This window comes from Bombyx mori, chromosome 6, assembly GCF_030269925.1.
Source record: "Bombyx mori chromosome 6, ASM3026992v2".
NCBI lineage: Eukaryota > Metazoa > Arthropoda > Insecta > Lepidoptera > Bombycidae > Bombyx > Bombyx mori.
In genome coordinates, this window is record NC_085112.1 from 659,774 (window position 1) to 685,339 (window position 25,566).

General features: G+C 38.4%; 2 protein-coding genes across 2 annotated transcripts in view; both read left to right on the forward strand.

The window, feature by feature from the left end:
• Nucleotides 1-2,083: 2,083 nt before the first annotated feature.
• Nucleotides 2,084-24,859, forward strand: LOC134199016 (pro-resilin). The gene is made up of 4 exons (XM_062668924.1): nucleotides 2,084-2,218; nucleotides 4,660-4,705; nucleotides 21,216-21,282; nucleotides 22,580-24,859. Exons 2-4 carry the CDS (start codon nucleotides 4,685-4,687, stop codon nucleotides 24,247-24,249), a joined length of 1,758 nt encoding a protein of 585 aa, XP_062524908.1. The 5' UTR covers nucleotides 2,084-2,218; nucleotides 4,660-4,684; the 3' UTR covers nucleotides 24,250-24,859.
• Nucleotides 20,196-25,566, forward strand: part of LOC101740450 (uncharacterized) — a 960,210-nt gene continuing 954,839 nt past the window's right edge. The window contains exon 1 of the mRNA XM_062668935.1: nucleotides 20,196-20,253. The gene's annotated coding sequence lies outside the window, so the exon portion shown is untranslated. The remainder of the gene's footprint in view (nucleotides 20,254-25,566) is intronic.

A 25,566-nucleotide genomic window follows, 5' to 3' on the forward strand; every position in this document is an offset into this window, starting at 1 on the left:
CGGATTCACAAGAGGTCCTACCACCAGTGATTACGCAAATTATAATTTTGCGGGTTTCAGTTTATTACACGATGTTATTTCTTCACCGTGGAAGTCAATCGTGAACATTTGTTGAGTACGTATTTCATTAGAAAAATTGGTACCCACCAGCGGGACTCGAACATCGGTGCATCGATACACACGATTTTTTTTTTTTTTTGGTAGGCAGCGGCTTGGCTCTGCCCCTGGCATTGCTGACGTCCATGAGCGACGGTGACCACTTACCATCAGGTGGGCCGTATGCTCGTCTGCCTACAAAGGCAAAATGCACCGGACGCCTTATCCTTTAGGCCACGACAACTTCTTGGTTATGGTATTTGCGTTAATGATATTTATGGACTCTAGTATTCGCTTCCCATCGGTTGGGTAGTAAGCCAGATCACCAACCTAAGCTATAACAAAATGTAGATCTAGATAGGATTTACATCATTACAATGTTAATCCTATCTAGATCTCTCATATACATTAGTCTTATATAGATAGACATTAATCTATGAGCTCCGGTAACCACTTAACGCCTAGTGTGCCGAGAATTAGCATGTCTAGGGAGCAATTGTAAATATAATTTATGTAAGACACAGTTGGTTGTGGAGTTGGATGTAAACTGAATATACAGGCTAATGGAAACGTTAATTACGAGTTAATTCCAAGAAAACGCTTTTAGCAATTTCACTTGTGGATCAATCTCGTTGAAGGAACTTTTATAATCAAAGTTGAGAAAAGAAAACGAAAGCTCGTAGCAGCTTGAGTATTTCACGTGAAATTCATGTAATTGAACCTACAAAATTATATTAACTTTAACTATGTTTTACATTCAAAGAATAGAGAAACATGTTTGTTTTATTAATGTTAGTATATATTGTTTTTTTGTTTTATTGGGCGTTCGTTTACTTGCATGCGTATTTGTAAATTAATTCACATTTCATTTTAATTGTCTTTAAAGAATGTTGTAATGTCAGAGCATCCCATGTGTAATAGGGTAAAAGAGTACGCGACCTTGTCTCAATATTTGAATACGACATTGAGTTAACTCATCTGTTGTGACATCGTAGGCTCGTCATTTAAATTCTCCTTCCCAAATACTTCCTCATCCGACCTTAATGCTCATGTACCCGTAGATACCAGCTCCATTTCTGGCATGAACCATCATTCATTCCAGTCTAAACATTGAGACAGTCATTGTCCAACGCACTTATGATTTCGACCTCATGACTCAAGATACGACGTCCACGTTGTATTGTCTATGGACTTCGGTAAGCAGTTAATACCAACTGGGATACACTATTCAATCGATTACACAAGGAATACAGAATCAAACACTTATTATCAATTGGAACTCTCTTTGTCGTTCAAATTATTCAATCGATTACACAAAAACTACAGAATCAGCCACTCATTATTAATTAAAACTCTCTTTACCAGCAAACCGAAGTCGTCTGTGACCAAAAAAATTACAAAGTATACGAAAAGTTAGATATAGAAACTCAAACAGAGGATGTCTCAGTTACAATAAGGAAACTTAATGATGCACTGGTATCCGAGGGACAGAAAAAGAAACCGAGGTAGACCATTTAGGAGATGGGTGGATGACACTAAGGCAGTTGCGGGAAGCACATGGACCAGAACAGCTGAAAATAGAAGCTTATGGAGGCAGTTGGAGGAGGCCTATGTCTATAATAGACAAACAGACAAAAACTAATAATAATATAGGTTAAAAAAAAACTTCCATAAAAATTTAATTAATATTAATAACACTACTTACTTAAAAAATAGTAAAAAAAACTAATAAAATGAAATAATAATTGTATATGTTAAAAAAAAATGTATTTGTCTGAATAAAGGCTTTATTATTATTCTATACGAAAAGTTAGATATACGTTAAGATAAAAAAAACAATCTTGAGCTAAATTCGTAAAAGTGGTTTCTTTAACAACGTCTTCGCGGGAACCTCTAGAAAATTATTTCATATTACAAAGGATCAAAAATTCACTGTACATCACAATCGTGCTGAGATGCGTTCTAAAGAGTGGGGTTGTTACTTGTATAAAGCTTGTGGCTCTCATACAAACGGCAGTCCCGCCAAACGCATTGTCGGTTGATCGCAAATTCACTCGATAGAACCTTTTCTGATTTTATAAGTGTTAATCCGTGTGTGTTTTTGGATTACTTATAACTTGAGGTAAGTTCGATGAAGTCTAAAACTTTTTCGGAGCGCTAGTCAATGTTGAAACAAGCAAAATTAATAGTACCCAATCGAATTAATGAATAATTAACAATATATAAATACAAAATTCAGATAAAACCAATGTACCTTTACATAAAATGTAACATTTATTATTTAAAATTCAAACTTTTAACATTAGAATATTTACATTATACATATTAGCTGACCCGGCAGACTTCGTAGTGCCTCAATCGATAAATAAAAGACCTAAACTTTTGTATAAATAAACTTAAAATAAACAAAAGGAATCCGTCCGACAGGGGACACATCAATGGGAAAACAAAATGGTTATTTTTATTTAATTCCAAACATTTTCATATTTATCTCCCTTTTAAACCTTCTCTGGACTTCGACAAATAATTCAAGACCAAAATTAGCCAAATCGGTCCAGCCGTTCTTGAGTTTTAGCGACACTAACGAACAGCAATTCATTTTTATATATACAGAAGATTTCATACGTATTGCTCTGTGTTATACGGCGTCTGGTATTCCTATAATATTTTATAATCTGAAGTATTCTATACTAAATTAAGAAAGAAATGACGTTACTTTAGTGTTTTCATTATGTCAAAAAATTAACGCTTTTTATAATATTATATACAAGTCTACTAGACCTGAACGGTGAAGGAATAACATCGTGTAATAAAAATCAAACTTGCATAAACTATAATTTGCGTAATCGCTAAACAATTGAGACATGGACCTCAAGGTACAAGGTGGGTGGCAGCATTCACTTTATGATGTCCGTAGACTCCGATAACCATTTAACACTAGATAGACTATAAGGTAGGACAATCTTCTAAGCAATATATATAAATATATAATACTAGCGAACCGCTCCGGCTTCGCTCGGGTGTTTAACAAAAATTTCAACGATATTTGACGTTATTTTATTTTTTTAAATGAAAGCACGCGATGTAAAGAATATTTTAGGATTTTTTTACTCCTTGGGTTACATTATTAGAGTTTTAGTGAGGATCGCTATTTTTTTTCAAAAAAGCCTATGTCACTTGGAAATAGTGTAGCTTCCAAACAGTGAAAGAATTTTTTAAATCGGTTTAGTAGTTTCGGAGCCTATTCAATACAAACAAACAAACAAATCTTTCCTCTTTATAATATTAGTATAGATAAAAACCTTGTTATTAATTCAGACAGAGAGAAAAACTTTCATTACACAAACAAAACAAGTTAAAGAGCGAACTAAAGGCTAACTTACCTACCAGCTCATTATTAATAAATACATATAACTATTAATTAATTGCTATTGTACTAAATGTATGCAAATGTATGTAAAAGTAATTGGGCACTCATAACGATAGATTCATATTTATACTTATTATTATATATTTGATGATCACTTTGTTGGTGTAACTTAATAAATAAATAAATAAATAAATAAATAATTTAGTGCGTTAAAAAAACAATTATCAATTAATTTTATTTACAAAACTAATATCAAGCTAAAAACAGATATTAACTATACCAGACAAGGCAAGCATGAACTGTGAATTAAAACAAAAATGACGTCTAATATATAAGGATAACATACTGTCATAATATTATGTAGATCAAGGATCCTAATAAAAATAATATTTACGCGAACAATTCGTTACTCTTGATCTATCCAATCACTAGTTGTAAGAACGTATGCTTTAAAGTATCTTAGTTTTATTAGAGACGGAAAATAAGTAAGGCAGCCGTTGTACTGTAAAAACTGAGACCTCAAAACTAATATCTCAAGTAGTTGTAGATGTTGTAGATGTCTATGCGCTCCGGTAACCACTTAACATCGGGTGGGCCGTGAGTTCGTCCACACATAAAAACAAAAAAAAAATGTTGAAACTAATACTTTTTTAATAATAATAATAATATAATATATTTATTCAAGCCTCTTAAAATACAAACACGTACAAGAATTCATAACACTAGTATAATAGTATACATGGCTTTTTTATGAGGTACACAATAACAATATTCCCCCTGACTTTTATGCTAGGAAAACCTGTGTTACAAAAGTCAGTGGTTCAGTGCTAGGTCACCAGGTAAAGTAAGTTAGCCAGGAAAAGCGATCTGTAAGAAAAATAAATAAATAAATATTTACTAACAATCACACCACGTTAACTGGTCCCGTGATAAGTTCGTAAAGAACTTGTGTTACAGGTACCAGATAACGGAAATAAATGTAAGATTTTTATTATACACATACATATATTTAAGATACATCCATAACCCTGGAAAAGACATTTATATTTATCATACAGAAATCTTCCCTTGGCGGGATTCGAACCCGCGACCCCCTTGTGAAGTGACCATGTCACTTACCACTACACCAGACGGCCGTTAATGTTAATCTGTTAATGTTGTGTTTTAAATTAAAAACTTGAAATTCGTTGCAGGTCACCGACGGTGCGACTCAACAACATGGCTTCACTCAAATTAATGGTAAGTCTATAATAAAATTACAATTGTTCGTCAAAAATAATCATTTTCGAAGTCGTCGTGGCCTAAAGGATAAGACGTCCGGTGCATTCGTATCGAGCGATGTAACGGTGTTCGAATCCCGCAGGCGGGTACCAATTTTTCTAATGAAATACGTACTTAACAAGTGTTCACGATTGACTTCCACGGTGAAGGAATAACATCGTGTAATAAAAATCAAACCCGCAAAATTATAATTTGCGTAATTACTGGTGGTAGGACCTCTTGTGAGTCCGCACGGGTAGGTACCACCACCCCGCCTATTTCTGCCGTGAAGCAGTAATGCATTTCGGTTTGAAGGGTGGGGTAGCCGTTGTAACTATACTGAGACCTTAGAACTTATATCAAATCAAATCAAATCAAATCAAAAAAGTTTTATTCAACATAAATGAAAGTACATACTTGTTGAACGTCAAAAGAACTACCGCCAATTCACAAGAACTAGCCTCCGTCCTGAGAAGAATTGGCAAGAAACTCAGCGGCCATGTCTTTTTTTTTTTTTTTAAATATTAGATTTTTTTTTTAATTTTAAATATTAGTTTTTTTTAAATATTCATTTTTACAATAAGTAATTATAACATAACAATTATTACAATATTGAAATGCCCGGAGCGAGCAACTCATTCCCACTTTGTGCAATCTTCTAGATAATCATTGACTTTATAGTAAGCTTTATTGCACAGATGTTCTTTAATAGTTTTCTTAAACCTATGTATATGTAGGTTCTGAACATCTTGTGGGATTTTGTTGTACAGGCGCACAGACAAACACCCGAATGAATTTCGTATCTTATGTAACCTACTCATCGGCACAACAAGCTTGTGTTTGTTCCTAGTATTTCTATTATGTATGTCCGACATTTTAGGAAACTCCTCATATGTTTACGAACATACATCAAATTTTCAATGTACTGGGATGGCATAGTGAGAACTTGAATTTCTTTAAATTTTTCCCTCAGGGATTCCCTTGAGTGCATGTTATAAATAGCACGTATAGCTCTTTTCTGCATCTGCAATAAATATCATTTCTACATCGGCCGCATTGCCCCATAGCAAAATGCCATAGGACATGACACTGTGGAAGTAACTAAAGTAAACTAAACGAGCCGTGTCCGCATTTGTTAACATTCAAATTTTTTTTACTGCGTATGCTGCAGAGCTGAGCTTACTCGCCAATTTATGAATATGAGGTCCCCACTGCAGTTTGGAGTCCACTGTTATACCAAGAAATACGGTTGACTCAACAAGCTCCAATGATTCCTCAGAAACAATTACATTACTATCTACTTGTCTCACATTTAAAGATGATTTAATACATTTTAAAGTAAATTTAATACATTTAGTTTTCTTACTATTCAATAATAGGTTATTGATACGGAACCAATGAACCACACACGAAATCGCATCATTCACTTCGTCATAGACTTGTAATTGTCGTTTAATTTTAAATAATAAAGATGTATCATCTGCGAATAATACGACCTCGTGTCGGGACTCAATAAAACTAGGCAAATCGTTTATATATATTAGAAATAATAAAGGACCCAAAATGGAACCCTGAGGTACACCCATTTTCAACGTGGTGCCTGAAGATCTATTTCCTTTCACATCTACTGTTTGTATCCTTCCTGGTATCTCAAGGTGGGTGGCGTATTTAAGTCGTAGATGTCTATGGGCTCCAGCAAACACTTAACACCAGGTGGGCTGTGAGCTCGTCCACTCATTAAGCAATAAAAAAAAAATAAAAAAAAAATTCTAATCTGTCGACCAAAAACTAAATACATACATACCCGAGCAGACACTCCATAGAGATAGAAATTAAATTTCTCAATTACGTGACCAAGTCAAATAAACATAAAACAGTTTCACGATTTAATATTACATCAATTTATAATGTGTATATTAATGATGCGCAAAGTGAATTTTTGTTTCTTTTTTCGATTAATTTAAATTTTTCATTCTATTCAATGCATAATAAATTTAATTAATGCACATACTAAAATATTTTTATAAAATACAATAGAGAGTCAGTCCTCGTTACTAAGTGAGTGGGAGCTTTCGTTTTTTTTTCACTACCTATTCTAGTTTATTCTAGGTTATTCTATATTCACCGAACTAGTAGGTGAGTGTTGCCAACACTGACCCTAGCAAGAGCAGTGCTTCGCAGAATCTACCAGGAAACGCAACCCACTGAGAAGATCCGGCGAGAAACTCAGTGGGCGGTGTCTATTGTATTTATTAGGGTTAATTTACTCGTCGAGCCCTTCGCCGCAAGCGACAAGTTCGGTAAGGACGGTGACCGGGAGCTTTCATGTTGTAGTATTAGAGCTTCGGTAACTATTACTACAAAAAAGAGCCTAAAAACAGTCAAAAAAAAAGTATTCCAATACATGCGAATGCTAGGTTACAAACGTAAAATTTGATTTTAGAAATACGAAAACACTTAATTGAGATAAAGACGTGCTTATTTCTTGTATAGCATCTGCAACCCCAGCATCGAGAGCCGAGCGTGATGATATTGCCATGACTAACTCTTCGAAAAAACTATTTTCTCTGATTTTCACTACTAAAACTACAACTAACTTCGATGTATAAGCTATTCAATACACATGTCAGATTTTAATCGACAGCAAAATTGAAGAAGAAGAAGAAGAAAATCTTTATTCGCCAGAAATATAGTTTACAAGATATTATAGATATAGGACATAGTTTCATATATTTCGCCTGTTTAGGCATGCGAAAATTTAACTTATTTTTATATTAATTTTAACACAAAATTTAATAAATCTATCTATTTTTACATTCTATCACTTCTTATTCTAATATTTTATTATGTAGAACACTTATCATTTAAAAATAAAGCAAATAAATCCACAAAACCAAAGCTCTTTTCTCGTGTTTTAAAAATACAGTATTACTCAATTCAATGATAGCATCTTGAATGCGGGCTCCACACTTTCACTTTTCTACTAATCTCGTTGTAATGGGCATACATTAACGGATGTTCACAAAAAAAAACAGTACTTCACAAACGTAAAGAAATAATGCACTTATTTAAAGGTCAATGCACTTGATACGTCTGACACACGTCTGACTGCGCTTATGACGATAAAAAGAACATTTATATAATAACATCATTTAACAGGCTTGTATATTTAACGGTAGGCAGCGGCTTGGCTCTGCCCCTGGCATTGCTGAAGTCCATGGGCGACGGTAACCACTCACCATCAGGTGGGCCGTATGCTCGTCTATCTAGAAGGGCAATAAAAAATAATATAAAAACATAGTTGTTGATTGTCAACAGATATCAACTCCACAAATCATAATACAAAGAATAAAACTTAATAAAACAAAGAAAAAATCTTGGTGATAGCCCAGATTTAATTAAGACTGCAAGACTATAAGCATCGCATAATAAGAAGCAGCGCGTCATCGTATAACAGCTTGAGATATTGCAAGGTGAATGAACGAACCACATTCAAACAAGGTTTTTGTTTGTAAATGAATCAAAATCTGTACTCAACGCCCTGCAAGCTAGGATTTTTATCGTGTGTCAAGGTTGCCAGGTAGGTGAGCTCACGGGCTCAACTTGAGAGAATTTGCTAACACTAGCCCTAGCAATAGCAGTGCTTCGCAGAATCTACCACCGGATCGGAAACGCGACCCACTGAGAAGATCCGGCGAGATGTGGGCTGTGGGCTGTGTGTTAGTTTACTCGCCGAACTCTTCGTCGCAAGCGACGGGTTCGAAGAGAACGGTGACCAGTGCTTGTGGTACCTAATAGCCCCTAGAAATGACGTGTTATGTGCGACGTTGACTGTTTACCATTCGGTTCACAAGATCGGGTATGTAATAAGTACCCTTGAATGCAGATGTCTTTTTTTTCTTGCTTGGATGGGTGCACTAGCTCACAGCCCACCTGGTGTTGACTGGTTACTGAAGCCCATAGACATCTACACGTAAATGCCACTACCCACCTTGAGATATGTGTTCTAAGGTATAACAACATTACAACGGCTGCCCCACCCTTCAAACCGAAACGCATTACGGCTTCACGGCTCAAATAGGCGGGGTGGTGGTAACTACCCGTGTGGACCCACAAGAGGCCCTTAGACCCGAGAGACCCGCAATTGAACGTCGCAACTAGATACCATGGTATTTCTTTCACACCTCGAAACTAACAAAGTGATTAATTTTTCATTTATTAGTTAAGATGAGCAGTCCCGTGGTAGTACTAGTAGTAAATGGTTACTAACATCACACAGTCAACGCCGCTGCTCAGTTCATGTGGTTCACATTCGAACCAAGTCCTATCCAACTTATTTATAAAGATAAAACCGTCAATGGTGCTTAAAATCATTTTGACAATCTAGTTCGCGAACTAACGACCTTATGACATAATGACTTCACGCCACTAGGCCACGAGGCATATAGGCATTCTTAACTTAAGCGTAAACCGAAAGCCATCATTAACCACACACATTGTCGCAAAACGCAAAGAAATCTCTCTCGGCTAGTAACAAAACATTTTCCTTGTTCCGTAGCGCAATAAAAGACTGCGTTATATTACGTAATATATATAGAAATACCATGATTTTTTAATTATTACGGATTTTAAATAAGTTATGTTTTTTTTTAATACCGTTCCACATTCGACCCCAAGCTAGTTATTGCTTTGTGTGTGCCAGTAATAAATACGAGATGGAAGTAAGTACATCCAGAGCCCAAAAATCTAAAAGCTTTCCCGAACCGTAGCCATGGAGGCGAGCTTGAGAGCCGAATTGAGTTCTCCTTGTTTTGTGTTTTTGTTCTATATCATTTGATTATCCTGTGCAAGCCTTGAGTAGATGGCGATGTGATATCAGTCTGTTTAGCTACCTATTTAGAAAGATGATTACGTAACGATCAACTTGAAACGAATCAGGAATGTTAGAGCAAAAATTACAAAAATATATTCACAGATATTCTAAAAGTATACTTTTTCTTGAATTTGGAAATAATCAAGTCATGTGATACACTAAATCACTTCGGCCAGTCACCATATCAATACGACTATTGTAATTTACTCATCAACATCATCATCATCTCAGCCTGTCCACTGCTGAACATAGGCCTCTTCAACTGATATCCAGTGCGGCCGGTCCATTGCCCCCGGATTCCAACGTGACCCAACGATTTTCACCAGGTCGTCGGTCCATCTGGTAGGCGGTCGTCCCACACTGCGCTTGCCAGTACGTAGTCTTCACTCAAAAATCTTTCTGTCCTATCGGCCGTCCGATCTTCACGCTATACGATTTACTATACACCAGGGGCTCCCAAACTTATTATCTCTACTGTCCACTTTGAGTATAAATTATTTTTAGCATCCCCATTTTTTCACCTACTTAAATACCACTATAGCGATGGCTCAGTCGGTGTCTCAAAGTCCTCCTAGATGAAATTATAAATCGCCTCCCAAGCCTCTACACAACGCCCCCATTTTTTTTGCGGGGTCTCTTACGGCCCCCCTTAAGCTTGCAGCACCCACAAAGGGGCGTTATCGCCCACTTTGGGAAAGGCTGCTAAACATGGAATATTATTACCAAAAAAAGTTTCGAAATATTACTGTCACCCTATTCGCAACTATTCATATACCGCAGTATTACGTCACAGAATCTAATGTCGGTGACCGATGCTTATTTACAGCGCAAGGTGTACAACTTGATGTTCCTCAGCCTGGACTTTTGGATCATACATGTCTTCTGCTTTTAACCTTGCCCATCGCTATTAGTCGAAGCAGTCAGTACCTGTAATGACGAAGCAAATGCTCGTGATGTCCAACTTTTTGCTTTCTAATCGTCTTTATGAGCTGAGCACTCACTACAGCAATGAGCTAAGGCAAATTCACCATCTTCTTTACAGTGATGTCATTGTTATCGCGTGTATAGATGATTTAGTAATCGCACGTCAACAAAATTTTAATCTTTTTTAACATTTTACTGACCACAATCATCAGATTTCCAATTAGTTTAAATATAATATTCGTTTGTTAATTTTATATATACAATCAATTCTATTTCGATCAAATTTGCTTCATCAAACCAAATACTGATATATACTATTCGAAATTCCAACGTGCGACCGGCGAATATCGGTATTGATGATTATATTTTAATATACTGCATTAATTAGTACAAATTATGCTAATATTAGTAGTATGATGTTGCCAGATGAATTAAAATAACTGATGTCTGAGTAAACAGGAACTTTATTCGTTCATGTAACAAATTATACAAAACACACGGATATGTAGATATGAAGGTAAACGTACAATTCCTAAGGGTGGTTCTTGGAACGGGCTGCGGGGCTACCGCGTTCCTTAACCTCCTAGCTGATGCTTTTTCTGAGGGCTGCGGGGCTACCGCTCAGATTAAACTTGGGCAGACGAGTGGACTGCGGGGCTATCGCACTCGTTGCCGTCTAGCTATCGAATGTCATAACTGGCGCGCTGCGGCCTCTTAAATAGCGATCGTTGACGTCGTAGTGGGGTGGCGATGCGTAGATTACTCATGGTTATCGTTGTGTGAGTGAGCGCGTCACAGTGCAGCGTTGTAGGTAAAATGTAGCATTGCTATAGTAGTAAAATTTGTGTGAAAAATCATGGTTTTTTTTATTGCGCTTGTATAGGCAGACGAGCGCACGGCCCACCTGATGGTGAGTGGTTACCGTCGCCCATGGACTTCAGCAATGCCAGGGGCAGAGCCAAGCCGCTGACTACCGTTAAATACACAAGCCTGTTAAATGATATTACAATATAAAATTTATTTTCGTCGTCATAAGCGCAGCCACATGTTGAAAGGAAATTAGATATTCCGCTGCCTGCCGCTGCCTGTATCAAACCCACATACTCATACACATACTTTAGTTAGCCCGCAACAATTTAAATAATTACCAAAACTGGTGCCTTTCGAAGTGTGTACTTAAGTTTCATTCTTTAACATTACGATAAAACTATTCAAAATTGGTCTTCATGCATTCAAATGCTTCTTTTATCACGCAAATGACATAATCCCGCAAAGGTTGTACAAACGAAAGTAAAATTTTCTTGACATCTGTCAATACTGTCATAACCCAGTGCACTCAAACGTTTGACAAACGCCGAGTAATGTTACTCTGACGTAATCGAGAAAGTAATGTCAAGGCTGACATTGATTTCCGTAAGTTACGTCACAGTTTTACGTGATGGGTTATTTACCGTGCTAATTGCCATGTCAGCGTGATATATGATTTCGTAACTTCATTTAGGTCGAAATATTATATGTAGACAAATGAATCTTACGGTACGACTATAAAACTTTTAATCAATAACCGCACTCCGCTTTTACCGTTTTGGATAAATCTCTATTAACAACACTTTACAATTTAAATTACAAAGATTTTACGACTAACAATTATTACTACAGAATCAAATTATTTCCGTAACATTTTTTTACTTCAATGTTTCCTTAGGGCATTTCCAAGTGAGGCTTGAAAATCCACTGCGTGTCTGTGGCGTCATAGACGCAAAGGATCGTAAATTTAGACGTCGTTGATAAGAAATTGTTACAAGAATCCTCAACATTTCATAAAAGCTGAATGAAAATGTCACACATCGAAACTGTTATAACTCGACCTACTTACATACATAGACTGCACGCAAATATGTTTTTGCCTCCCATCAATACGTTAAAAAATAAAACAAACGAAGAGGTCTCCTCATGGGAACGATGTATGTGAATCAGAACAACAAAATGGCCGACGGGCCGCATTGTTACCGAAACTATAATATATCAAATGGTGGAACTCATTTTGTTTTATTGGTTTTTCCCGCGGTCCGGCTCTATTTGTGGGCTCGGGATTATCTTGGGAATTATTTTCTATAGTAGACCACGTAATTGTATGGACACCCGTTAAAATGCTTCGGAATAATTGAAAACATTTTGCATGACCTAGTTTAGTCCTGACCTGATGAACCTGATGAACAGCCGGACTGACTATTACCAGAAATAATAGTGCATAATAAAATATTATCAAAGGGGACCAGATGATACTATAAGAATTATATTTCTTTTATTTAACTAGGAAATATTCAGGACAATTTTAAGTAAAGCTGTAAAATAGCTTAGACAAGAATCCCAAATTAATACAATAATCACTCGAAGATAAATAGCTCTATAATTAAACTTGCTCAGATTCTACAACGTCAAAGCAATTAATTGATTATAAAGAAATAATGAAAACGATCAATAAAATTGATTAATATTTATCTCGAAACTGGAAAAACTCAACACACTTTCTTTTAAAAGAAGTATCTAATTAGTACTTATTGTGTTTGTAGGAAGCACTTCGCGATACATGCGGAACCGCCATGACACTTTCCATTGAATAATGGCGGCGACCGTTTCCCGCCAATTTCATTACGTAACCATAATTTGAAGTTATTATCTTGTCAAGCTTTGACCTTTTGAGGTTTCAGCAACTTAAGGCTGGTGAATAGACCCTATTTGAAAAATAACATATCTCCAATATCTTAGTTTTTGGTAGTACAGCCCATGTTCTTGTAGATACTGTTCACGACATCAATCTAGAGTAGACTGTCCATTGCCCTACCCGCTCTACTGGGAAACAATCTCGTTATGTCTGTCTAAAAACCCTGAGAGTAGTTTTAGATCAGAGAGTGGTCAGTAGAGTTTTAAATCATCATCATCATCTTTCTCCTGCCCTTCTCTCAGTCACCTGAGGTTGACGCAACATGTCTTTTCCTTCCTCCATACTCCTCTATCATATACCATTCTTCGCTCAATCCCCTCTTACACAAATCGTCTTTCACGAAATCAATGCATTTTTTCTTTCACCTCTTCCTCTAAAGCTTTCCACATTCATAGTTAAAACTCTCTTAACAACCTCATTGTCATTTCGTCTCATTTGTTTGGTTTTAAATGTTACCGCCATTAATCAGGCCTCGTGTACCAACAAGACATTGTTAAATATCAGACCATTATCCAGTCATATATGACGATGGAAGTCATAAACTTTGCGTAATAAAATATTCATATTCAACACCGAACTTAATTATCAAAAACACATTTATAAAATTACAAACGTCTAAATAAAAAGAATATGAATAGATTAAGGAAGTTATTTTAGTAAATCATAATAAAATTTAATGCGTGTGTTCCATGATGTAATATGGGTCTTCGTGATGAGAAAGTAGGAGTAAACGAAGTGTAAACGCTAAGATTGAGAAGATGCATACATTTTGTTTGCGTTACATTGCTCGGTTTTTAATCGACATCAAAAAAGGAGGAGGTTCTCAATTCGACTGTATGTTTTGTTTTTACGTTTGTTACCTCATAACTGTTGACTGGCTAAATAGATTTTGATGATACTTTTTTTATTAGAAAGCTGACGCTTCCCGTGTGGTCCCATTTCGATTTAGTCCAGTTCTGATAATGGTATCCATGAGAAAGCCATATAAGTCTTAAATTTGCATTAAGTACGTGCCCGACAAATAGATGAATAACTCAATATCAAGCCAACCGATTTCGATGATAATTGTTTCTAGTGTATATTAATTTGTTTTGGAATATATATTTTTTTCTATTTGAAGTCGGTTTTTGTTAGAGCATGTCTATTTACAATTACTAAGTATATTTTTTTTTCGAAAATCTTTAGTCACGTTTCAACAGTCAAACGCGCTAACGACTGATCTTATCTAAAATTGTTACCGGAGCCAATAGAGATCAGCTCGTGAATCGCCCCCCACCCGCCGTGAGGTCGAAACTCCAACTGTACTACATAGCCCCGTTCCCACTTTGCAAATAGAAACGATGCGGCGGCTGCTTCACGGCAGAAATATACCGGACGATGCCGATATTTTTCTTATTTAATTCACTTAATTACTTTTAAGCACACGACTATGCAACTTCATCGTCGAAATAGTTCGTAACAGAAAAAGATCTGTATGTCGACTCACGGCATGGTTCGATGAGAACATTGTTAATACGAGATTCTTGTTTATTAGGCCACTAGATGATGACCAAGTTTTGCTCAGTTTTTTTATTTTTTTATAATGCCATCTTGTGTCTTTAAAGCGGTTAGTTGCCCTCAATCAAGAAAAATAGTATTATTATTCGCCAGTAGAAAACACGAATAAAACAACATTTTCTGAAAATAAATCGTAGCTAGATCGATTTATCGCCCCCGAAATCCCCTGTATACTAAATTTTATGAAAATCGTTGGAGCCGTTTCCGAGATTCAGATTATATATATACAAGAATTGCTCGTTTAAAGGTATAAGATAAGATAACGTAAAATCAAAAACATCAATGATAAGCTAAATACCTCTAAGCATTGAAACGCGCGCTTTGATCTATAATTAGATTAGTTGAATATTAACAACGCAATGAGACGATGAGCCCTTGGGCCCTGAAGCAAAAAAATTTTTAACAGAAATCTCCAAACGCTTGAAGGAGGTTACACATGATGCTAAGGCTGGCTGGTACTTTGCACAGAGAGTGAGTCTGGCTGTCCAACGAGGCAACGTAGCCAGTATCTTGGGGACTGTGCCTCCTTCAAGCGCGTTGGAAGATCTGTTCTACTGTGTGGGTTGAGTTATGTTAAATTATTTTGATTTGACTTTTTGTTAATAAAAAATAAATTTATATACAACGCAATGTATTCGTAATTTTAATAATACTAACTTAGACCATTAAACTATTATTCTTTGAAAACATTGCACAATGCTTTGTGCGACCCGTATGACGACTTTGTCGAATTCTGTTTGTGGAAATCGGAGGCGACGAATGTGCCAGGACTGGTCCTTGTCACTGTCATTAACAATGTCAGCCACAAGTTGCACGCCTTCGAGGGCAATAAAAAAAGCAATCGATAAACAGTAAAAACGTTTTAATTTATCTACAGGTAAAGCAAGCGTGACAATGTATTTGCCTCTAATATATATTACTAGCTGACCCGGCAAATATTGTTTTGCCATATATAAGATTTCTAGGGAATTTCTAGTGTAGAAAAAAAAACTAACTTATTGTAAGTATGTAAGGATGTGGTATATGAGTGAAAGAGGTATGTAGTGCTGTGAACGATGAGGGAATATATAATAAAAATAACAAAACCTCATTCAACCACATAATACCTCATTATAACAAAAAAAAAGTCCAAATAAAAAAAAATATGTTAGGGGTGGACAACCCTAATCACTTAGGGGTATGAAAAATAGATAGTAGCCGATTCTCAGGCTTACTGAATATGCATAAAAAATTTCATAAGAATCGGTCAAGCGGTTTCGGAGGAGTATGGGAACGAACATTGTGACACGAGAATTTTATATATTAGATTATACAATGTGTATTTAGTCAGCTTTCTCGAACATTGTGATCATAAAATTAATTTACCTAATTAATCTGAAAGTCATCTTTATGAAAAGTGAAAACTATGTATATGTTGATTAATGTATGTGACGTGTGTGAGAGGGCTAGTTTTTATAAACTCAGACAATAGATTCTCGGGTCGACTCGGATGAAGGAATCCCATTGTAATATTGTTGATCCAACTAATTACGTGAAGCGGAGGCATCACGTCAGAACGACCTGCTGATTGGAAATAACCAAGTTCTTTTTGTTTGTTAATTTAAAAACGATTTTTGTTTTTGAATAAAATATGTACTGGATTATCTCAAACGTAAGATCGAATTCATGAACTTTATGGTATTATTATTAGTTACAATTTCTGTTCCCGCGTGGCTTTCGTTAACTAGTCTAGTGTAATTTACCCTTTTTTTAGTAGACGCCAACTCTCATCCTAGCCGCTGGGCCGGCTCAGTTACAAAGATTATCAACTCTTTTTTTCCACACTTTTTTATTATTGGTTGGAAAACCCGAGCAAACTCTGGTGCAAGGATCTACTCTCTCATGCGGTACTTAGATTACAAGTATCTGTCTGATCTGATTACAAGTATATGTAGATCTCAATCGCCAATTGGTGTACTTTTTTGTAAATGTCGGGCCGAAGGCCGAACCTCCTACGAGGTCCCTACGCATAGGGGGCGTACGGAGTATGTTGGACTTGACGATCAGCAGACGTTGGCAGCAGACCGCGGGCCCAAGGTTATTTTAAGGCCCTACCGCACTAAGCGACTCCCCTGCACTTGGAGTACCTTGGTTCAACTTGTTGTGCTTATAAGGTGAGCTTCATTAGCCATCTAACCCCAGAAATAAACAAACTTTATATGAAAATCTCTGTCCTGTTAGATCTTCTGAAAAAATGCTCCAGAAAGAAAGCAAAAAAGCTCCAAGCTATCAACCCTATTTCTGTATTTTGGTTGAGAGTTTCCATTTGTACTGTAAAAAAGGATGAGATTTGGAACACGTGTCACAAAGTGGGTGGCGGCGTTTATGTAGCTGATATCTATGGGCTCCGGTGACCACTTAAAATCACATAGCCCGTGAGCTCATCCATCCATCTTAGCAATTTAAAAAAGAGCATTATCATCACGAATGAATTTCTCTGCTGGAAATAGTCGTATTTGAGGTTTAACACGATCGCCGGACGCTATCTGCATCCAGCTGGTACTTGCGAACTTTAGCGACAGCTATGTAAACTAATTTAAAATACTTTGGACCACTTTAAAATAGTCAGACGGCGACTTGCACAGCATCAAACCCAACAGGCTAGATCACGAGCATGCCCAAAAATGCGCCTAACGAACAATAGGATACTAATAGGTCAAGATTTGCTTTACATAATCCTTTCTTTCAATGAACTGCTCATTACAAAAGACCACGATGAAATAAAAGAAGTAGGAAGTGGCAATGTATCTGACGTGTTGCCATAAAAGACTCACACTGTGAATGAAGAGACGTGTAATGAAATCAAAACTACAAAAAGTATAGATGTGCAGAATAACTGTCTGCTTACAAGTTCTTCGGCAAAAAACTAGTCAAGTATTTTCGCTGTAGGTTACGTTAGTGAATATCTGCAATGGGGAGTCGTTTAGTGGATAGGGTCCTAAATTCCATCCCTTGAATCCCCGGTCCGCTCCCAACATCAGCGGACCATCCATGACACGCCATGAGAACCTTCTTGTCGTAGCCGCTGGGAATTACATACCCGATAATGTAGATCGAATGATAAACAGTCGACGTCGCCCAAAACACGTCATTACGGATCCTCCCGATCCATTAAAGGTACTTTTAGGTACCACAAGCACCGGTCACCGTCCTCGTCGAACCCGTCGCTTGCGACGAAGAGCTCGACAAACAATTTAACCCATAGACACAGCCCACTATGTTTCTCGCCGGATCTTGTCAGTGGATCGCAAGTTTGCAATCCGGTGGTAGATTCTGCGAAGCTCTGCTCTTAATAGTGTTAGCAACACTCCAGTTTGAGCCCCGTGAGCTCAGCTACATTTTAGGGCGAAGCTGAAATAGCCTCTCAAGGCTATCAGCATAGGTAGGAAAAAAAAGCGGACCATCCCACACATCCCGCGCGCCCCATAGGCGCGGGGACCTCGTAGGAGATTGGGCCCCTAACTGAAAAATAAAAGTGGATACATGCAATAACTTAAGTTAAACTCGAACTATTTTAGCCGTTCAAAGTCGGTTACAGAATATTCTAATCACCTAATAGTCAATCGTATTATACTCGTAATAAAACAGTAGAATGAAAAATCAATCACTATAACATAAGCATAGCGTACTGAGAGAATTGCGTCACAGGTTTAAAAAAGCTGATGGTTGTTTTCGTTTGTTTGTTGTCATCAGTTTAGATTTTCAAAGCCAGACGTCGCTTTCTTGTTTTATCTCCTTGAATCTGCAGTTGAAACACGCATCGCATTTAAACAGTTCGAAACATGCATAATTCGGTATTACTAAACAAAACAAGTCTGCCAAGTGTTTTTTTAAGGTTAACGTCTAATGTTTTTAATGCGGATTGCAAGTTTCGCCACAATGTACATCAGCGCCAAATCGCCGGATCTTCTCAGCGGGTCGCGATTCCGATCCGGTAGTAGATTCATCCGCGAAGCAGCTGCTCTCGAGTTAATAGGCCTCCTTGGGAGGCGCTCGGACAGCTCTTAGCTAATCCCACTCCTCCTGGTTGAGCCTGTACTGGTGAAACTAGAGAGGCCTTCGGCCCACCAGTAAACCTTCATGATAAAAAAATAAAAAAATATCAACGGCAAAACGCGGTGACTCAATTAGCACAATATAGTGCATTTTATTAAAAAAATATAACTTCCTGCTGGTTTTACAGTTAACGTACAGTTTCATGGTATGTAATAAGCAATTTAAAAATCCAATAACGAAAAAAAAAGGTAAAAAAAACACCCATGAAAAATTAATTGTAAAAAAGCGCGGCATGCATGGTGTCGGTGGTCACGTTTTGAATGAGGTCAAAATCATGTCCAAAGATTCCGTTATATACTCACACAGATACTAACATACGTATAAAGCTAATAAAAGCGTATTAAAAATATAATAGCTCATCTACCACAAGTCTTCAGTGCCTGTTTCTGGAACACAAGAATAATTAATGAACTCCAACCATTGCTCCGACAAAATCCTTTGTAACAAACAAATCCAATTAACAACATGATTTTCAATTAATATATACAATGAGTTCAGTTAATTGAGCGTTCTGTTTTTGACTAGCTTCCGATAATAACGTTTAATTAGCTTGTAGGTTTTGAATGGTCGTAAATCTTTACTGCATAACAATAATATGTATTAATCTTTATTTATGTTCCGTTTTTTTTTTATTGCTTAGATATGTGGACGAGATCACAGCCCACCTGGTGTTACGTGGTTACTGGAGCGCATAGACATCTACAACGTAAATGCGCCACACACCTTGAGATATAATTTCTAAGGTCTCAGTATAGTTACAACGGCTGCACTACCCTTCAAACCAAAACGCATTACTGCTTCACGGCAGAAATAGATAGGGTGGTGGTACCTACCCGTGCGGACTCACAAGAGGTCCTACCACCAGTATAAAGTATTGTGTCTTTAGCGTACAATATTAGTATTATTAGCATTAAGCGTTTACTAGAACCCTTTAATATTTCAACATGAACATCCCCTTGAGATATGAGGTCGATATAAGTCTGGTACACGAGTACCAACACACGAAACAAGATTTTTTTTTCTGTTTGTCATTTACTGCATCAAACAGCTTAAGATGAAATCCTCAACATACCCACAAAGGTTTAAGAGAAAGTATTCGTTTATATTTACGTTTGGGACGCGATCAACATTTTAATACCTGCATTTAAATTTAGATTCAATCGTGTATCGAATTTAAACATTCACAGTTTCACTGCGAAGAAAGTAAATTTAAAAGCCACAACACTATTAATAAATTCAGTAATTCCTTTAAACATTTCAGATGCTTCTAGTTCTGGAACGATCTTCTCAGCGGGTCGCGATTCCGATCCAGTAGTAGATTCATTCGCGAAGCATTTGCTTTTGAGTTGTTAGGTCTCCTTTGAAGGCGCTCGGGCAGTTGTTAGCAAATCCCACCCCTCCTGGCTGAGCCTTTGCCCGGCCACATGTCCTGGTGAAACCGGAAAGGCCTCCGGGCCACCAGTAATCTTTCAATCATAAAAAAAAGAAGTTCTGGGACGTATTGTAATTCGGCATGGTTGGTACCGCCATCCTGACTACTTTACACGATGCCACGTAGCGTTCCCCTTTGGAATCTGCAATAGCCGTTATAAAACATATCATAATTAGTTTGGCGCGTACATAAACTTTGGTTAAACCATTAAGGGCGCCGTTGTTAATTTTAAAATAGATTTCGCCTGTGATTCATGAGTATCAAAGGCATTTAGAAGGTTCTAGAACTGAAAAATTAACAATTGCGTTTGATCGGATCTAGATGATCACATTAGCAATAATTCTAAAGATTAATTGTGTAAAGCTGAAATTCCATTTTACCTCTAAACCATAGATAGTTTTATTAGTGCGACCCTGACGGTCCTTTACATTTGAATAGAGCGATTATTTAAGAGGCGGCTAAGCATTGTGCAAGGCGGAGTACCGCAATTTTTCTCTTGAACCAAGGATTCTGCGGTTTTCATTAACACGCACTTCATTGCAACATCGCAATTCTCAGCCTCATTTAAACAAAAAAGAAAATATATATTTTTTTGCTTTAATATGGGCCTTCATCAGGTTTTCTGGAAATATGCCCCTAGCATCCAATACAAAGGATCATCTTGCGTGAAATCAATCAATATATAATAAGTCAGTTTGAGGGTAGTACAAATACAAATTTAGATTCCGACTACACGTGTCTACGTAATGACTTTCTTGTACATGTATTCTACTTCTTAATCTGCCGCTTAATTTATCAAAAAACAATAAATTAACGAGATGGTGAGATGATAAGTTTATTTTGTTACCTCAATGTATTTATCTGAATATTTATTTTGTTACAGCTGTTACCAGCATTAGTGTTGCTGAGCGTTGCTTCTGGGACTTTCCAAAAGAATTTCAAGCGTGATGGTACGTTTCTTTGTTTATTATTCGATTGTATGTAATCTGTGCCGTAAACTCGTCGCTTGCGATAAAGGGCTCGACGAGTAAGTTAACCCACAGACACAGCCCACTGAGTTTCTCGCCGGATCTTCTCAGTGGGTCGCGTTTCCGATCCGGTGGTAGATTTTGCGAAGCACGGCTCTTGCTAGGGTTCGTGCTAGCAACGTCGTCAGGCTTGAGCCCTGTGAGCTCACCTACTAGTTAAGGTTACGCTGAAATAGCCTCTCAAGGCTATCAGCTTGGTAGAAAAAAAAAGATTTTTTTAACCGTAAACCGATTGGTTTATTAGTATCGAATGATGTGTCTATGACAGGATTCAACCCTGAATGACATACATACAATGATGTGCTCATCAACGACTTCCAAACTGAAAGAGTAACATAGGAACCTCGCAATTTTGTTTTCCATTATAGTAGTGGTTGAACGTATTGCGAGCCAGTCTAAAAAGGCAATATCATCACGCCTATTTCTACCACAAAGCGTCGTGTACATTGAGGGAGCCATTGTACAACCTAATTGAGAATTTGACCTCATTTCTCTGAAATTGAGACACGCTGTCAGTTCGCCTGCCAATCCAATGCAGTAAATACAGATAATATATAAAATCCAATTAATATATCATAGGAAGAGAAAAATAAATGTTCGTGACTAAAGCCGTGAAACCGCAGTGTAATTATCTCGACTACGAATATTTCGAAAACCACTGAATGTGAAAGATTTCGTAGAATTTGGACGACTAAGCCATACTCGTATCTCCTAGCTAGTAATCGATAAACTTTTGCCACGGAAGATCTGTCGTTTTCCCGGCTATTTCTTTTATTACATAATATATGTATGTACCTATCCAAAATACATTGTCTCTTTAAACCTCCGAATACGTAACGAAAATTCAGCTTTAATAACAAACTTTACTTCAGTCTAACTTACCGAACGCTCTATCTAAGTTAAGACATGAAAAACTTGAAAAGCGCCCCAAGTCAGTTTCTCTCGACCTCTCGTCCGAGCTTTGAGGAGCTCTTGACCCGGCATAGACCCATTAAGCAGATAACAGCTTTCAACTCGCCAGACGCGACGCCATCTCGAGTTTTAAAAGGGCTTTCATATTTTAAGCTATGTACGAGTTTTTAAGGAGTAGTTGACGCAAAAGTAGTTTATATATCTTTAAGTAAGTCTAGATTAATTTACTTTAGAGGTCTAAGTTAAGAGTATTAACTTAATTAATGATTAGTCGTCATTGAAGTAATGAGTTTGTTTTTGTTTGCAGCACCGTTAAGCTCCTCATACCTGCCGCCTTCTGGTGGACACGGTGGGGGTGGTGGTGGTGGTGGATATAGCGGTGGCCACGGAGGGGGTCATGGCGGTGGTCAAGGAGGCGGACATGGTGGTGGTCATGGGGGCGGTCACGGGGGCGGTCACGGGGGCGGTCAAGGCGGTGGACATGGAGGTGGCCTTGGTGGCGGTCTCGGCAGCCTTTTCAGCGGTGGCCATGGCGGCGGTCTCGGTAGCCTTTTCGGAGGTGGCCATGGAGGAAGCAAAGGAGGTGGCCATGGAGGAAGCAAAGGAGGCGGCCATGGAGGTGGACACGGCAGCAGCAAGCCATCATCCTCATATGGAGCACCGAAACCTTCAAGCAGTTACGGAGCTCCTAAGCCCTCATCAAGCTACGGCCCACCACGTCCTTCGAGCAGCTATGGACCTCCATCTAGCTCATATGGCGCTCCTGCTCCATCATCTAGCTATGGTGCTCCTGCTCCTTCTTCCAGCTATGGAGCCCCAGCCCCTTCGTCTAGCTATGGTGCCCCTGCTCCCTCTTCCAGCTACGGTGCCCCTGCTCCTTCTTCCAGTTATGGAGCCCCAGAACCTTCATCTAGCTATGGCGCACCCGCTTCCAAGCCATCGTCAAGCTACGGTGCTCCTGCAAGACCACCAGCGACTAGCTACGGTGTTCCTACTGGTCCTTCCACTTCATATGGTGCCCCTAAGCCTTCCAAGCCTTCAAGCTCGTATGGAGTTCCCGCTCCATCTAGCTCCTATGGTGCACCAGCACCCTCTTCATCATACGGTGCCCCAGCACCATCCTCATCATACGGTGCCCCAGCACCATCCTCATCATACGGTGCCCCCGCTCCCTCCACATCATACGGAACTCCGGCGGCTCCGTCACCATCATATGGGGCACCATCTCCACCGTCAACCTCGTATGGAACTCCATCATCGTCTTATGGTGCCCCCTCATCTTCATCTTCTTCCTCTGGTCACGGAAGCAGCGGATTCAGTAGTAGCGGGCTCGGTAGCAGCGGTTTTGGAGCTAGTGGATTTGGTGGCGGAAGTGGATTTGGAAGCAGTGCTCCATCTTCAAGTTACGGTGCCCCTAGTGCACCTTCAAGTTCTTACGGTGCTCCATCAAGTTCATACGGAGCCCCCAGTTCTGGAGGTTCATCCGGCGGTTACTCCTCGGGAGGGTCAGGTGGACACTCTTCAGGAGGACATTCATCAGGTGGATCCGGTGGATATTCATCTGGAGGCGGCTACTCTTCTGGGGGATCAGGAGGGTACTCTTCTGGAGGATCAGGAGGGCACTCTTCTGGGGGATCAGGGGGGTACTCTTCTGGTGGATCCGGAGGTTACTCTTCTGGTGGATCGGGCGGATACTCTTCTGGTGGATCAGGAGGATACTCTTCAGGTGGATCAGGAGGATACTCTTCAGGTGGACATTCTTCAGGTGGTTCCGGTGGGCATTCGTCTGGTGGTCATTCTGGAGGGTCAGGTGGATATTCCTCTGGTGGCTCAAGCTACTCATCGGGTGGAGGTTATTCTTCGGGAGGATCTGGAGGATACTCTGGCGGAGGTGGATTTTCATCAAGTGGTTCAAGCGGTGGCGTACCAGCCACTATCAGCCAAAGTTATTCTTCTAATGGTGGCTACGTGTACTAGAATTGGCTCGTATTAACCAAGGAGTAATAATAATAGTCAATTCTTCATTTTAACCTTGGGATGATACACCTCAATAATCATAACGTTCACTGAACCCTGATTCCTGTGACGGTTCGTCGTCAAATCAAAACTACGATAGTTAATCCAAATGAAACAGTTCGGACCTAACATTAATACTACCAAACTGACTGGCTCTATGCAACAAGATTTCGAGGATTTTCAATGGACAGCAAAGGCTACTTGTCATGATGCACGAGACAAAACAAATTGGAATGACTTGAAACTGGAAAGGCCTAAGGGCCACCAGTAGTCCTTCAAACATAAAAAAAAGAAAAAAAAATCTAATTATGTGTTTTCGTGATGGGCACGTAAACTCACCAGGTCCTACATAGCTTCCAAGGTCATTGATAGAAAATATCTCAGTAGTGTTAAAGTGAAGAGGGCTCTCTATGAAAAGCATCTCCCGGTGAGCGATACGTCGCCATGCTGGTGCAATCAAACGAAAGTATTAGATAATTAAATTAAATGTGAAATGTACAAAAAATAGAATTTTAAGCGTATTTGTAAAGTTTATTTTTTTTTATTAATAAATAAATATTTTTAAATGTTTCATACGTTTATGATTTTGCCTATACTGTTATTCTTGCAATTATAATTCAAAAATTTTATTAGTCTAAGAAACTAACTATACTTCTTAAAAACGTTCATTGTTATATTTTCGGTGCTTTTATATCTAAAAGCCGACTTTTCAATGCTATGGAGACTTTGTCCTCAATCACAGCCACAGTTAAGTGATTACTGGAGCCCATAGACATCTACAACGTAAATGCGCCACCCACCTTGAAATAAGTTCTAAGGTCTCAGTATAGTTACCACGGCTGTCCCACCCTTCAAACAGACAGAAATAGGCAGGGTGGTGGTACTTACCCGTGCGGACTCACAAGAGGTCCTACCACCAGAACAATTCGCAGCATTCAACTTTCAGCATCTCTGGACTAGGAGTGGGTGATATAAATCGTATCTAGATTCAATATCTATATATCGCAGCAATATCGTTGAATCCGATATCGCCCCGCACGAAATCTATATATCGATATCAGCCGATACACGATATTGCTCGATGTGATGCGCATCGGCATATCGTACCGATTCGTGAATCGAAATCTATGTATCGATATCAGCCGATACACGATATTGCTCGATGTGATGCGCATCGGCATATCGTACCGATTCGTGTATCAGCAATATTCGTTTGGTTCGTATCGAATCGGCCAGAGTGAGTGAGCGCACGATAGGGGGATATCATGTGATGAATGA

Excerpts from the sequence above, each read along its gene's own strand:
- LOC134199016 (XM_062668924.1), top strand. The coding sequence starts at position 4,685 with ATGGCTTCACTCAAATTAATG. Across the intron at positions 4,706-21,215 it reads TGGCTTCACTCAAATTAATG|CTGTTACCAGCATTAGTGTT; the intron begins GTAAGTCTATAA and ends ATTTTGTTACAG. Across the intron at positions 21,283-22,579 it reads AAAGAATTTCAAGCGTGATG|CACCGTTAAGCTCCTCATAC; the intron begins GTACGTTTCTTT and ends TTTTGTTTGCAG.